Consider the following 12,953-nt stretch of genomic DNA (forward strand, 5'->3'; position numbering starts at 1 on the left):
TACTCTCCCTCGTTGTCGGTGCGTAAACAAAGGATTCTTTTATCAATCTCCGTTTTTGCTACCTTCTCGAACTCTTTGAACTTTGAAAGAGTTTCATATTTTTCCTTTATAAAGTAGACCCATACGTACCTCGAGAAGTCGTCAATGAAGGTCACCATGTACTTCATTCCACCAATGGAAGCTTGCTTAATTGGTCTGAACACATAAGAGTGAATCAACTCTAATGGTTCCTTCGCTTTGAATTTTGACTCTTTGTACGGTAGTTGGTGCGCTTTTTCATATTGACACTCTGCACAAACACCGTCTGTTCTCACTTCAAGTTGTGGAAGTCCCGTCAACATCGACTTCTTCATCATTACATCTAGCTTAGAATAGCTAACGTGACTTAGCCGCATGTGCCACAAGTCCGCCATCTCATTCCTTCTCGTTTTGTCCACATATGCAATTTCCTGAGACATCACATAGACCGACTCCGTTCTTCGTCCCTTCATTACCAGCTCTTACGTAATCTCAAGGTCTCGATATATTTTCACATCTCGTGGACCAAATAGGACAAAATGGCCGGACGATTTTAATTGTGCTACCGAGAGAAGATTTTCTTCATACCTGGAACGTGATAGACATTTTGGAGTGGCACCTCGACATCACTACATTGAGGAGAGATGGCCGTATTACCGATGTGAGCTATCGGTAACTTTGAGTTATTCGCCGTCACTACCACCCGACTTCCCTTGTACTCCGACAAGTTCTGCAGCTTCTCTTTATCACCGGTCATATGGTTTGAGCAGCCTGAGTCAACGATCCAATCATTCTCATAATCGATTTGATTGGATGTTGTTGTCGTAAGGGCTAACTCCTCCTCATCTACAGCGAGGAAAGCCTCAGCATCCCATCCTTCTTCGCTTTTGGAAGTAGCAGCATTACTCTCGACGGCCTTCTTTTTTGACCAGCAATCCTCGCCATATGACCCTTCTTCCGGCGGTTGTAGCACTTCCCTTCAAATTTTTGGCCATTGCCACGGTTCTTAGAACCATTCCATGAGCGAATGCTCCCTTCACCTTGATGACTTCTCACCTTGTCATCATTCGTTTTAGATCCACCATAAGCATGCTGCTTGGAATTCCACTTGTCTTTGTAGGCATAGAGTGCCTCTTCTTCATTCTGCAATGAGACTCCTCCCATTTGCTTAGCTAAGGCTTCTTGACCAGCTAGCAAATTTTCGAATTCGACAAGCGACGGCTGAATTTTCCATCCTTGTATGGCAGCGACAAAACTCCTGAATTCTAGCTTCAAACCATGGATGATGATTCGATTCATCCTGGTATCGCCAATAGGAGCCTCCGGATCCAACTCGGTGATCTCTCGGCATAGCGTCTTCACTTTGTGAAAGTACTGTGCGACAATCATGTCGCGCTGCGTCACGGACAACAACTCACTTTCTAAAAGTTGGAGCTTCGTGTCATTCTTCTTAGAGAACAGCTTGGCAAACGTATCCCAAGCTTCCTTGGGAGTATCCACATCTCGTATATGCTCCAGCACATCCTCTTCAACCGTCGTCTTCAAAACGAACATGGCTTTGCCCGCTTTAATCTTTCATTTTCGCAATGTCCCATTCGCATCTTCAACCTCCGGTTGTCTCACATCGTTTCCATTCACAACCTCCCACAAATCCTGGCCCCGCATATAAGACATCATGTAGGTGGACCAAGAATTGTAGCTCCGGTTGTTGAGTTTCTTGATTCCTCCAACGACTTGAAGATCACCCATCTTGACAACAGAGATGCTCACCAAACGCCCGGAAGAAGGCTCTGATACCAGATTGTTGAACGAGCAAGCAACAAAAAATGGTTCAATGGCCAGAAAATAATTTGATAAGCTTTGGAGAAGAAGACGGTAGAGAGAGTTTCTGCTCTATCTCACGTTACTTTTATTCATCAGATCAAAAAACCTATTAAATAGGCATAACATCCAAAACCACTTAGCAAGAAAATAGCAACAGAATAGCAATAACAAAAACCCACTAACATATCCCACTAACTAAAATATCTGAAGAAACAAACCCCTACAAATTAGGATCCCACGTAAAACAGAAAATTGACAATCCTTATAGTTTAGGATTCTGTAACAGAAAAACAAATAAACATAAATAAGCAATCCTTGATCACGATGACTCGACGTGCGGGCTGGTGTTGTTTTATTTAATATATAAGTTATAATTTGTGCAGGATATGAATTGTTCGATGGTTCACGTTATGAATCATTGCGATTAATGCAGGACGTATATCCTTTGATGGAGAGAACTTGTTGTCTTGTCCATTTCAATTTAACAAAGAGCTGTCTTCGAGATGTAGAGACACTCTAGACGGAACATATATGAAGAGGCCTACCCAAACTAGAAATTCGGACCGAAATGGACCAAAAACAAAAACAAAGCAAATTACCGAAAATCTTTTGGTGGGATGAGGTTTTCGACAAAGACGGCCGACCTTCTCGGTCGACTGGAGGACGCATTTTCATTTTCTTCGACGGCGGAGTCGTGAAAGCTCGGACTGCTGGCACTGCTTCTGATGCTCCTGGTTCGGCTCCGTTCAAGGTGCGATCTCTCTTCATCTCTCTGTTCGCGACCGATTCGGTTATGCCCTTCGACGACTGAAGCTCGCGCGATCCGATATGCTCTCCGTGGTTCTATCGTTCTTCCTCGCAATCCAGTGAACTCTTTTTTTGGCTTTGTCCATCGGCGTTAGTTCCAATCGTTACTGAGCTACCTTTCCCCGTTTCAAATTGAAAAGGAATCAAGCGAACGCGATCTTCCGGGCTTAATTTGAAGTCTCCTAGGTTTAGCTGTCTTAGTCTCTCTGTCGGCTTGCGACTCCGATCGAGAGTCTCATCAAATGTGCGCGGAATATTTTTTTTGTCGGTGAGTAGTTTCTCGGATTGTCGGGCTTTTTGATGGGTCGGATTTTCGTTTGTGTACGATGATCCCTGTTGCTACCGCAGCAACTGAGAGTGTATATTTTCAGTTTTGATTTTCTGATGGCATGGTCATGTAAATGTCAGCGACGCCGAATCGTCTACTGAAAGGGAAGTCCTGGGAGTTACGGATCGATGTGCTTGTGATCAGCGGTCTGCTCGTGCTGGGACGTGGAGTGAATAAGTCCATCGAGAGTGCCCTGTGAGGTCGAGGCAGTCCAATTCGAGTATTCCATCCTTGATCTTGCTGTACTAGTAACAAGATGGATGATAGAGCGCAGGCTGAACAGGTAGAATCGGTGGACAGCTACTGGTCAGAATGGGCAAGAGAAACTGACTTGCCCTCATATGGAAGGAGCGTGGACGAAGGTAGTTTGCTTTTCGCAGTGAAGTGTTTTGAGGCTATGTCAATATTGCTGTGAATTCTGTTTGTGGTAGCTCTTTGCATTCACTCTTGTGTGTTTGCCATGTCGAAATTGATATTTAGTATTTTCAATACAAAAAGCACCTGAAAATAGCGAGAAATTGCTATTCGAGGAATACGAGAGTAGGCCATAATATTTGTAGTTTCCCTGTTTCCCCCTTCTCCTTCAGTTTGTTTGCTTGTTTTACATTTTGCTATTACTGTCCATGTAAGATTTCAACTATTTGTGTCTTGTTTGAATTAGATTCATCGGGGAGAATTCTGCCATTTAAAGGCTCCATCTCTACATAATTTTTCTGGAAGTAAAGGGTTGGGAGAGCTTACCCATGTTGGACCAGATCATGTATAATTGTTTTCAGTGAAACAATGAATGCTGTCTATGAGGAATATCTCTGTGTTTTACCTCTTAAATTGTCGTCTTCTTACCTTATGTCATTGTGCCTATGGCTTCTGAAGTAGGTGTTACCTGACTTTGGAACAGCTCTCCTATCGATATTCAACTTATATGTTTGGAAGCTGATCCGTGCCTCTATAATAGGCATCCTCCGTGTAAATACCCTTTTGATTCAAATAATTTGCATTCACAAGAAACTGAAAAGTCTGCGGCATTAAATCTGACAACATGTTCACGATGAATCCCTCCACGCTTGAGAGTATAAACATAATCAAATCCATCAAATGTAGTACCCGAAATATGTTCGGAGAGACTTTGCAAAAATTCTTCATTGAACCTTTTAAAAATGGTACGGGTATACAATGCAGCAGCTTGCGTCAATATCCCATTATCCAAAACCTGCAATTTGGGCTTCCCACGAGAACTGTAATCATCTTGACTTTCAATTTCTCTCATGTGTTTTAGTTGTTCAATATCGATAGGAGAGCCGCACCTCTGCGGTAACGGCGATCGTCGAGTCGACACCAGGCTAGGGTCTCCATCCACAAAGCTGGATATCTCTAGGTTATTGTTCTTTAATCAATTGTTTAGCGTTATATGAGATCACGTTCCTCGTTCTTTAACCAATTGAACCTTTTCAACATCTGAAAGGGGTCTCAACATGTAATGAAGAACACGAGGTTGATAATCAACTTTCAAAAAGGGTCTCGACTATCCAAAAGGGCTCTCTTGGACGACTTACATAGGTGCATCTTTAACTTTAAAATAGGCCGAATAATTAGGTTGTTCAGCATTTGTTTACTCACTCGACAAGATAACGAACAAGGCTAACAGGTCATTCTCAAAGAATTAGACTCCAAATCGAGACCGGTGATTGTACGGGGTCTGCTCCGTCGATGTGCTCGAGCTTATATGGCACAAATCTCTGCTCAAGAATAACTTACTCATTAGAATACATCATTAAATAATTTCTATAGCATCTTGATGTTTCAGCAAAATAGAGTCGATCTCAGTCGTACCTTGTCTCTGCTTATTCGACTTTAAATTCATAGTTCACCAAATAGTAGATAGGATATGAAAAAAAATTTGGATTTCTTATCCTATCTTATTCAATGCTATCCTAACTAAAATCCGGACGACCAAACGCAACCTTTGTGTATTGCTTGAGATTGTAGATTACTAGGGTTGGACTTTACCATTGCAAGAAAAAGTTTTGGGTACTTTATTCACATAGTGAGAAAAACTTGTATCTACTGATTTATTAGCTTTTTGCTATTTAATTGTATTACATTTGCACATAATGATTTTTTTTTCTATTGTAGAACAATAATATAATTTAAAAAATTTCCCATTTTGGTTAGTAGATAAAATATTTTAGAATTTGTCGGGATAATTCAAAATTTGAGTTTTTTTTTTTGTCGAACAAATTTGAGCTTTAAGTTGGTGTGTTTTATATATATAAAATGCCCGAAGTAGTACTTGTCTCAAATAAGGGTCTTCGGCCAGCCAAATTTTCACCGCCAGTGAGCATGTCTCTCCCATGCCATCTTCTTCGACGCTTTGTTTTCCTCTTCTTTTTATCGTCCCACCATAGCCTCAATACCTCGATGACATCGTTCCTCCAATCGTCAGCGCCTCCTCCTTATTGTACTTGTCTTCTTACGCCAGCAACTTCATTTTCGATTTCCTCAGCCAATGTTCGCTCTTATCGGCACCGAGGGTCGGTGATAAGGTTATGTTCCCTGAAAATGTGCTGCTTCTCGGGTTCGACGGAGTCCGACACAGTGAAGAATTAGAGTGCGTGTACTACGTGCGAGCTTCGAATGGCTCCAATCGGCATAAATTGGCGGCAATTTTTGTTGATATTTACAATAAATATGGGCCATCATCAATGTCTGCTACCGGCGAGGAATTTCTCAGGTGCGGCAGCACTCTGCGGACAGTGGGGAATCGCCACGGTCTAATCAAAGAGGCCCGAGGATCTCGATAGTAGTTCTTTTATCGCTAAACCCTGTTTGCGGAAAGTCATAGAACCTCCTCTTACATAAAGTAAAATAGAAAGGCAGGAAGAAACGTAGAACTAGAAAAAAAGAGATACATGTTATGTTGCCCGGCAAGTGTATAATTCCTTGCATCATAGGTGTGCAGGGGTTGTGTTTGTTCGCGAGAATGGATCCCTCGTCAAGTTAATTTGGGAGGTGTAGACACACTTGCGCGAATTCGGGTAACGGCTACAAGGGAGAAATCGAAAGGAAATTGTACCCGACGAAGGGTGGATGTAAACTCGTAAGCTACCGAGAGCAGGGATAATCGTCTAAGGGCCTGTTTGGTTCAACATTGCAAATGAGTATTGGGGCTCTAAAGTCCCTTGGCCAAATACAAATGTTGTTTGGTTCATTTTTTGACTCACTTTGGAAAGATGCAATTGCATCTCAAATGCTCTCCAAAGTCCCTTAGCCCAAAGTACCCCGGAGGTACTTTGGGCTAAGGGACTTTGGCGAAATGCAACTAATTTTTTTATTATTTTAATTTTTTCACCTTTGCTTGCCGCAACCACCGCCGCCGCCGATCGCCGGTCGCCGCTGCCAATCGTCGGTCGCCGCCGATCGCCACCGGTCGTCGCCACCAATAGCGCGGTCGCCGCCGGCCGCCGCTTTTTTTTCAAAAAAAAAAAAAATTTTACAAAGTTCAATTTTCACCAAACAACATTTTCGTCAAAGTTGCTTTTTAAATGTATTTTTAAAATACACTTTACCAAACACTACTTGCATTTTGAAAAAGACCTTTAGCCCAAAGGTATTTGCATTTTCTCAAAGTCCCTTGGCCAAATGCTGAACCAAACAGGGCCTAAGTCTTATTGTGAAACAAAAAAGCCGCATTCAAAATTTTCTTCATTCATCCCCCATTGAGGTAATGTCAAAACATTTGACTCTTCACCCATTTCAATATAACGGATTAGTCAATCAAACAATAGATAGTAAATGAATCGATTTGAAAATAAATGAATTGCTAGTCATAAAATATTATTCTTCTCAGACTTAAACCTAGCTAAAATAAGAAAAAGGGCGTAAGACAAAGGGATTTTTTCCCGTTAGTGTACCATTATGGAGATAAAAAAGGGAGTGGTGGGTGTAGGCAACGAGAAGGAAGTAGAAGAGTTCGAGTAAATATGATGCTCTTGGAACCGAGGAAGCACATGCTAGCCCCACCTGTCCAAGGCAAAAGAAGATTTCAAGAGACGCATCAAATAATTCCACCCGATCCAAGAAAAGATGTAACCTTGGAAGTTGGACAATAATTTCAAATCGGGTATCAGGGCTTTGGTTCAATGGCTCCTCATTATACAAAGGCCATTTGAGAAACCTCAACTACGGACCGGATAGGATGGAGTGTGAGGCTAAGCTGGACGAAGAGACCGCGATGGTGTTTGTGAAAGGGCTTAATCTTAGGCAGCATAGGAGAGAATGCCCTAACTGTACCATGGTTAAGCAAAAGTGAGGAGGAAGAATATGATGAAACACCAGCTCTACCATGGCCTAGAATCAAAAGAAGGAAAAAATGAAACGAGGAAAAACAAAACAAAAAATTTGTCATCACAACAAATATGCCCACAATTCTGACATGCAAAGCAGCATGTGAGAGGCACTCGCTCAATGCTGGTGAGCTCCAGCCTCGTCGGTCTTGAGCGAGCTTCTCCCTCGCCTGTGGCTAGCAGAAATAGAAAGAAAAGAAAAAAGAAAGTAAGAAAAAAAAAACAAAAGATTCGAGCTTTGAAGGTGAATTTCGACAGTTCATTTGTGGAAGAATCAAATAGGGGAGCCTTCGCCTGTGTAGTTCAAGATGCATCGGGGTATTTTGGTGGGAGAGCGAAAATGCCTCCAAGCCGAAATCCTAGTATTGGTCACGACTCCCTCTCTCTCTCTCTCTCTCTCTCTCTCTCTATCGATCGAAGATAGAAGTGAAGAAACGATCGTATTTGAGTTCGACTGTTTGACTCTTGGGAATTTAGTGAACTCAAATCACTAGGGGTTTGCCTCAGTGGTCAGTGAGGAGGGAGCAGGATTTCACAACCTGCGCACATACATAGTACATGCGGTGATTTGTAAAATAGTATAGAATAAGAACCAAACACCAAAAAAAAAAAAAAAGAACTCAGTAAACTCTTTTAAGCAGATTGATTAGGAAGTGAACGCTCTCGTCTTGGAAGCACGTTGGGTCATGAGCTGGTTCAAGGACACAACTTTACCCACTGCTTAAGAGAGTCCAACAAAGGGGCAAATTGGATAAGTTAGTTTCTGAGACTAAATACTCTACCTTCTAATTGGGAAATTCTTTGTTCTGATGCCCGAGTTGGGCTCTGGCGTTTGAGTTATTTTCAATTTGACCCTGTGAAGTGACGACGCTACTAATGCTACCTACTTCAGTTTCTATTCCTCTAGCCAATTACCAACTTAATATGGACATACTTTCCTTATACACACTCTAATATTCTTCTAAAACGTTTTTCCTTCTTTCGTCGATGCCATGATCGTGTTAAAAAAGATTAGAAACATCCCGCTAGTCCAAAAAGACAAACTACTTCTGCTAGCACGCTCTCCATTTGCCATTAGTTAGGTCCTACGGATCATAAGATTTGTTGAAACCCCGATACTGTTCATTGTATAGGTTAATGGCGCATGGAGACTACAAAGCCCAATCCCTTTTGGTTGGCCGACGTCGCGAGATAGTACACCCGTCTTAAATTTCAACAAGCCTCTACCATAGTTACCTTATAGTGTCTGAGACAGCTCTGTCGATACAAGGTTGATAACTATGGCTACTTTATAGCACCTGCTATTTGTGTTTTGTTGAAGGCAAGTTCACTCATAGGTCCCGTATTAAATTTTTTTGAAGAATTAGATCATCCACCGCCAAAAAAGAAAAAAGAAAAAAGAAAAAGAAAACAATTCAGGGTTTTGTTTTAGGAATATTTAAATAAACCCCATTGAAAGCGTACCCCACCTAGACAAATCGCACCGTATGTATCCTCATCCGTAGATCTGCGGGCCTCCTTGTAGACCCTATAGCCCAAGCTTTCGTCAACCACTCTTATCGGATACCGCTCCGCCGGAATGTACTGACAACCCACAAATTAAAGAAGAGATACCAAATTTTTCTTTTTTTTTTTAAACGTGTTGATGACTTGCATTGCATTATCGGTAGTAACAATTTTCTAGATAAAGTCATACTTTCTACAACTACTGTTGGGAGGAACCGCTTTCGACTATATACTTCTTATCGGTGAGTCATAAGTATGGGCATTATCCGCATTTAATTTCGGTTATGTTTAACGTGTAAGGTTTATATCCACAGCATGCGAGATGCAATCCACCGATCGAAAATATGATTAAAGAGAGTTCCCTCAAATCTGGTTTTTGGGAAACTTGTCCAATCAATTAGGTACGGTGATTAATTCAGTCATGAACTTTTTAATTTTGCCAATTTTACGCTAAGGCTTTGCATGGAATTTCAGTGTGGCCATTCTGGCTAATTTTAGCCGGAAATTGCTAAAGTGCCGGTGTCTCATATAAGATGGTTGGACATGACCAAACTGTCATGTTAGCAAATTCCAACGAAAATTAATCGGTAGGGCTAGAATTGGGATTCCTCATAAAGGTTTAGGATTGAATTGGCAGAATTGAAAAAATTTATGACTAAATTGATATCTGTCCAATAAGTTTAAGACTCATCGAGTATTTTCCCCAATGGTTTCTAATACAATATTGCCCTTCTAAATATATCCACAAATATGACAATCTTACAACGTTAGGTCTGGTGTTAAGATTTTTAGAGAAGTAATGTGTTTATGTGACAATTTTTTTAATCCACTATGAGATTAACAACATATTGTAATTTACAAGGAATTGATAACAAATAATTAAAAATTATTGTAGGAGTCCACTTTTTGAAGAATTTGTGGTCCAAAATATACCGTTATTCTTACCGTCATCGAAAAAAAAATATTATGCTAGCGAAGTCCTTTAGAAAATCGGAGCACATATCTATGAACTTTTTCGTCTAGGGATGTAACAATCTGCTTCCACTTCCACAGTTAACCTTAACCCCTTATATATATATCCCACTCCCTCTCTCTTTCTCATTCCGTTTCCTCAGCTTTCCTTCCTCAACTCTCAGCGAAGAAGTAGAAAAAGGAAAAGAAGAGAACAAGAATGGGATCAGAAGGATCTGAGACCCAGATGACCTCAACTCAAGTCTCGGACGACGAGACGAACCTCTTCGCCATGCAGCTGGCGAGCGCGTCCGTCCTTCCCATGGTCCTCAACGCCGCCATCAAGCTCGACATCTTCGATATTATGGCCAGGGCCGGGCTGGGCGCTTACCTCTCCCCACGCCAAGTTGCGTCCCAGCTCCCGACCCAGAACCCTGATGCCCCGGTCATGCTCGACCGGATCTTCCGGCTGCTGGCCAGCTACTCCGTGCTAACGTGCACCCTTCACGACCTCCCCAGCGGGGAGGTGGAGCGGCTTTACGGTTTGGCTCCCGTGTGCAAGTTCTTGGTCAAGAACGCTGATGGGGCCTCCATTGCCCCGCTCCACTTGATCAACCAGGACAAAGTCATGCTGGAAAGCTGGTTTACTTGTTTTTAACCCCTCCCCATCTTTCGCTCTTTTTCTTTGGTATTTGTTTTCATGGTTTTCATTCTCAATGCCAGACATATAAAGATCCAGTTTACACAACAAATAAACGAAAGTCCATGGTAAACTGTAACTGGTCGTCAAAGGAAGCAATCATATGAAATTTAAATTTATCCCTCCGGTGTGTGCCAATAATAAAAAGCAATCATATGAAATTCTGCATGGTGGTCCCTTTCACATGACTAAAACATCCTTCTTGGTCAAGGTGAGGTGGGAAATTGAAGAAGACGCGCACAGTTATTTCCCTCCAAATTTCTTTTTGGTAAATTTACACCAAGTCTTAGGATCTGAGTACATAATGACCAACCTTATGTTGACCACTAGGACCATGGAACCGTTGAAACAAATATGAGTATACAGCTAGAATGAAATACTTATCTGCTAAGCAAATGGCTAATGACTGTCAAAAACTTGACAAACTCATAGATTTTGGAACGATATTAATCAATGTAAACTATTCGTGTTTAGTCATCCTCAGAGAAATTGTAAGTCCCTGGTAATCGTAATCCATCTTTTGAATCATCCCGAATCTCCTCCCATATTTAACAGCTCAAGAACTTGTTAATCTTCTATTATTACATGTTCCCTGAGTATTGAATTGGAATCTTCGCTTTTTAACTGGTAGGTACTGCCTGAAAGATGCAATTCTCGAAGGCGGAACCCCATTCACCAAGGCGCACCCCATGACCCTCTTCGAGTATCAAGGCGCCGACCTGCGAATCAACAAGATGTTCAACCGGGCAATGTCCGATCACTCCACCATTACGATGAAGAAGATACTGGAAACATACAATGGCTTCGAGGGCCTCAAGATGGTGGTGGATGTAGGAGGCGGCATTGGGGCCGTGCTCAGCATGATCGTTGCCAAATACCCTTTAATTAAAGGCATCAACTATGACTTACCTCACGTGATTGAAGTTGCTCCGTCCTATCCCGGTAAATAATGTTCATCACTCGCTCACTCGTTCGCACTTCAAGATCAGTTGTCATTTCCTAGATAAGTGAGAGTAACCCAAGATCTACGAACAGATTCGCATTTCACATTTGCTTAATTGCCCCTTAATTAATATGAAGCACCTTGCTGAAAATAACACTGAAAATTTTAATCTTCGGATTAACTCAGGTGTCAAGCACGTTGGAGGCGACATGTTCGTCAGCGTTCCAAAGGGAGATGCCATTTTCATGAAGGTTAGATCGATGTCCCCGTTCCAAAAGTTGAAATTTCTAGGATTTACTAGGACAAGGCTTGTTGCTGTTTTCTTTGCTGTAATTTTGTCTCTTGGCAAGTACAAGATTGCTTCATAAAAAGAAAATTACTTTCTCGCAGTGGATTTGCCATGATTGGAGTGATGAATGTTGCGAAAAGTTACTCAAGAACTGCTACAATGCGCTTTCAGTAAACGGGAAGGTTATCGTTGTGGAGTACATACTCCCCGTGTACCCGGACCCGAGCCTAGCGACCAAAGGAGCGATCCACATGGACTGCATCATGTTGGCTCACCACCCGGGCGGTAAAGAGAGGACGGAGAAGGAGTTCGAGGCTTTGGCCAAAGGGGCGGGATTCCAGGGCTTCCGAGTCTTGTGTTGCACTTTCAATACTCACATCATGGAGTTCTTGAAGATGGCTTGAGCTGCTCTTCTTGGTGGTGATGTTCATGGTCCCTGGATTTGGAAGGTCGCAAATTATCTTCTTCTTCTTCTTTTTTCGCAGTATGCTTTCGTTTCGGTGTACCAAGTTCTGCCAATAAAAGGAAAGAATAAAGAATTTTATGTTCATACAGTTTGAGTCTACATATTGATTTTACAAAAGGGGTAACGAAGCAGAGTATATAGAGATGCGTGTGTTGTTGGTAAAAGAGAGAATAATATTGTTGAGCTCAAAAGAAAAATTTAGGGTTAAGGCTTGTACAATTATATGTGCTACTTACATAAATAACCCTAATTTGCAAACACTATGTACTAATAAGCAACAAACCCAACTCTCCCTCTCAAGTTGGAGTGTACATTTAAAATAGGCCTAACTTGTGGCAAATGTAGGAAACTCCTCCACGTTGAGGAGGCTTTGTGAAAATGCCCACCGACTGCACCAACCGTATATCACCACAATTCGCCTTTTCCCTAACGAAAGGAAAATCCACCTCTAAATGTTTCGTTCGCTCATGAAACAATGAATTGCTAGCAATGTGAATACCAGATTGATTATCACAACGAAATACATGATCCAATCATAGGCAATCCAATCTTAGCCAACAACATATGAACCCCTTGAAGTTCACCTATAACATTAGCCATAGCTCGATGCTCAGCCTTTGCACTAGATCACGAAACAATTTACTACCTTTCCATGACACAATTTACCACCAAGGAAGACACAGTATCCTAAAGTAGACCTGTGATCCACATCTACAACCATGGTTAGGACTATTAGAGTTCCAATTTCCGCAACCATTAACACAACCATAAGCTTCTT

The 12,953-nt window shown here is 41.7% G+C and overlaps 2 protein-coding genes across 2 annotated transcripts; one reads left to right on the forward strand and one right to left on the reverse strand.

Moving 5' to 3' along the window:
- Positions 1-864: 864 nt before the first annotated feature.
- LOC115742195 lies at positions 865-1,767 on the reverse strand. The gene is made up of 2 exons (XM_030676333.2): positions 1,642-1,767; positions 865-1,557 (listed from the first exon to the last, which is right to left on the reverse strand). Exons 1-2 carry the CDS (start codon positions 1,765-1,767, stop codon positions 865-867), a joined length of 819 nt encoding a protein of 272 aa, XP_030532193.2.
- Positions 1,768-9,997: 8,230 nt separating this feature from the next.
- Positions 9,998-12,113, forward strand: LOC115742328 (caffeic acid 3-O-methyltransferase-like). The gene is made up of 4 exons (XM_030676553.2): positions 9,998-10,419; positions 11,109-11,419; positions 11,607-11,671; positions 11,811-12,113. Exons 1-4 carry the CDS (start codon positions 9,998-10,000, stop codon positions 12,111-12,113), a joined length of 1,101 nt encoding a protein of 366 aa, XP_030532413.1.
- The last annotated feature ends 840 nt before the right edge of the window (positions 12,114-12,953 follow it).

Source organism: Rhodamnia argentea, chromosome 10 (genome assembly GCF_020921035.1).
Source record: "Rhodamnia argentea isolate NSW1041297 chromosome 10, ASM2092103v1, whole genome shotgun sequence".
Taxonomy (NCBI): domain Eukaryota; kingdom Viridiplantae; phylum Streptophyta; class Magnoliopsida; order Myrtales; family Myrtaceae; genus Rhodamnia; species Rhodamnia argentea.